General features: G+C 39.4%; 1 protein-coding gene across 1 annotated transcript; it reads left to right on the forward strand.

The window, feature by feature from the left end:
* Positions 1 to 449: 449 nt before the first annotated feature.
* Positions 450 to 2,839, forward strand: LOC122295472 (pentatricopeptide repeat-containing protein At1g08070, chloroplastic-like). The gene has a single exon (XM_043104508.1). It carries the CDS (start codon positions 764 to 766, stop codon positions 2,378 to 2,380), a length of 1,617 nt encoding a protein of 538 aa, XP_042960442.1. The 5' UTR covers positions 450 to 763; the 3' UTR covers positions 2,381 to 2,839.
* Positions 2,840 to 3,155: the final 316 nt, after the last annotated feature.

The following is a 3,155-nucleotide window of genomic DNA, read 5'->3' on the forward strand; positions in this document are numbered from 1 at the left end:
TATAAAAATAGCATGGAAAAACATACGTGTTTGGAAATTTTTGTATGTTGTCTCTGGTTTTATCTGTGAGCATTTAACGGAAAGAGATCTGGGCATTTATCTCGAGATCTAGATATTTTTAAACTTGTGTTTGGGAATTAGCGTTGCTATTTCGAATCCCATGCCAAAAATCTGGTCCTTGCAAATGTTATCAACAAATTACAATGATTCAAAAATCTTTGAAACACAATTTTTTTGTATGATTTTATAAACTTAAAATAATAGTTTAAGGATAAATAATAGATCCGTGGTTTGGAATAAAATATTTTCTCAAATGATGAGAAATTCGGTATTTTGAAACACCGGATGTGAATGCTAAGTGGTTGAGGTTTCAATTAAAATGGGCTCAGCCACCTAATACCTGAATGCAAATCAGAAAGCAGTTCTAGTAATAAGAATCGTCTGATAAAATTTTCCATCTTTCAATCATTGTTTGGAGAGCGAATCTCTCAGAAACAGTGATCATTTCTTGCTTATCTTCCTGGGTGCATTACACAGCACCCACCACACCTCGCTTCCCTCTAAAATAGCGAAAATTACAATTATAAATCTGGTCCAAAAGCATCCCCAAAGACTTCTCGAAGAAAGATTCATTTCGCTCTTGCAGTCATGTAAAACTTCAAAACGCCTCCACCAAATCCAAGCCCAGATAATCATCCACGGTTTCAAACACAACGACTATGTAACCCCAACATTTATCAAGGCATGTGCCGAGCTGAAGAAGATGGTTTATGCCCGCCAACTGTTCGATCAAATTCCAGACCCGAGCATTGGTCTATGGAATGCAATGTTCAGTGGGTATGCTCAAATTAAGTCTTATAGCGAAGTTTTAGTTTTGTTTGGTCAAATGAAAAGCTTGGACGTAATGCCCAATTGCTTTACCTTTCGTATTGTTTTAAAATCCTGTGTGAAAGTTAATGCATATGTAGAAGGACAAGAAATACATTGCGTAGCAATAAAGGCTGGCTTCAGAGCAGACCCATTTGTGGCGACTACATTGATTGATATGTATGCTGGTGGTGGAGCGATTGGAGCGGCTTACAAGGTGTTTGGTGAGATGGTTCAGAGGACTGTAGTTTCATGGACTTTGATGATTAAAGGGTATATTTTGTGCCGCGATGTGATTTCTGCACGCCGCCTTTTTGACTTAGCTCCTGTGCGAGATGTTGTGTTGTGGAACACTATGGTTTCAGGTTATATTGAAACGGGTGATATGGTGGCGGCACGGAAGCTTTTTGATGAGATGCCAAACCGGGATGTGATGTCTTGGAATACGATGTTGAATGGTTACGCAAACAATGGGGATGCTGAGGCATGCGAGAGGTTTTTTGAAGTGATGCCTGAGAAGAACATCTTCTCTTGGAATGGATTCATTGGAGGGTATGCTCGTAGTGGGCTTTTTGTTGAAGTTTTGGAAACTTTCAAAAGGATGCTAATTGAAAGTAGTGTGCTTCCTAATGATGTTACACTTGTGATCGTATTGGCTGCATGTGCCAGATTAGGAGCAATTAATTTGGGTAAGTGGATTCATGTATATGCAGAGAATAATGGGTACAGGGAGAACCTTTATGTTGGGAATGCTTTGATTGACATGTATGCAAAATGTGGAATAATAGAAAATGCAGTTGATGTGTTCAAGACCATGGGTACGAAGGATCTGATTACATGGAATACCATAATCAATGGCTTAGCGACACATGGACGTGGTAATGATTCCTTAACTTTGTTTCATGAGATGAAGAATGCTGGAGAAACACCAGATCGAATCACCTTCGTAGGTGTTCTGTGCGCTTGTACACATATGGGACTAGTTGAAGATGGCTTTTCCTATTTTCAATCCATGGTTAATGATTATTCAATTGTGCCTCAAATTGAGCATTATGGTTGTATGGTTGATCTGCTTGCACGAGCTGGTCTTTTAGACCAGGCTGTTGAGTTTGTGAGAAAGATGCCCAGGGAAGCAGATGCTGTTATATGGGCTGCCTTACTTGCGGCCTGTAGAATTTACAAAAACGTTGAGTTGGCTGAAGTTGCCTTTGAACGGCTTATTGAACTTGAACCGAATAACCCAGCAAATTTTGTCATCCTTTCAAATATATATGGGGATCTTGGGAGATGGAAAGATGTTGCACGGTTAAAAGTTGCAATGAGGGATATCGGATTCAGAAAATTGCCAGGTTGTAGCTTGGTTGAAGTCAATGATTCTGTGGTCAAGTTCTATTCCCTAGATGAGAGACATCCCGAGAGAGAGGAAATATATAGAGCCTTGAAGGGTTTGACAAAACTTTTAAGGTCATCTGGATATGTACCAGACCTGTCGGAACTTGGGCGGGGAACTTAAAAGGAAAAGGGAAGGATATGACACCCACTACTAAGTTTACCCCTGTCAGATCAATGAGATCATCTTCTGAATTGAAACATATAACCTGATTGCCCGAAAACTTAGGTAGACCTACTAGCCAAACACAATCTTGCTAAGCGTATATATATCATCACTCTTCTCCGTGACGCTGATTGGATAATGATTGTTGTATAAAGAAAGCTACAAGGAGTTCTCCTTAGTTTTGGCGAGGATATATACCACACAAAATCCTCAGTATAGCGACAAGATTCGAGCTCCTTAGAGTTGTGTCTCGTTATCCAAATTTGACAGTCCAGCATTAATATTTGAAGTTATCTGCTGCGAAATATCTGATGCATGTTATTATCAAACTACAGGAACTATTTTGGGTGTCCATGTTTTTTCGGTGTGCTTTTAAGAAAGTTAAAATAAATCTAAAACTAGCGCTGTAGGATGAAACTAATGTGCAATTTCCCACAAACCATTCTGTTACTTCCATTGTAGTTTGTTCACCATCTGCCTCTCTAAGATCAACCTCTCCTTTGTTAAAGTTTGCTAGTGTTGTGTTTTTATGCAACTCAAGCAAATCTTAATCGGGTTTGCTCCAGAAGCTTCAATGCTTTAAAACTTAAGATACTACAGAATTATAGGTTATTCAAGAAATTCTACCTGTGAGATGGAGGGGCACCCATGTGGGCAGATCTCTACTCTCCTTTCCTCTCCTGTGCTATAATGGCATGTAACGCATGGCTTAATGGTCATTCTTTAAGGCTAG

Source organism: Carya illinoinensis, chromosome 15 (genome assembly GCF_018687715.1).
Source record: "Carya illinoinensis cultivar Pawnee chromosome 15, C.illinoinensisPawnee_v1, whole genome shotgun sequence".
Classification (NCBI taxonomy): domain Eukaryota; kingdom Viridiplantae; phylum Streptophyta; class Magnoliopsida; order Fagales; family Juglandaceae; genus Carya; species Carya illinoinensis.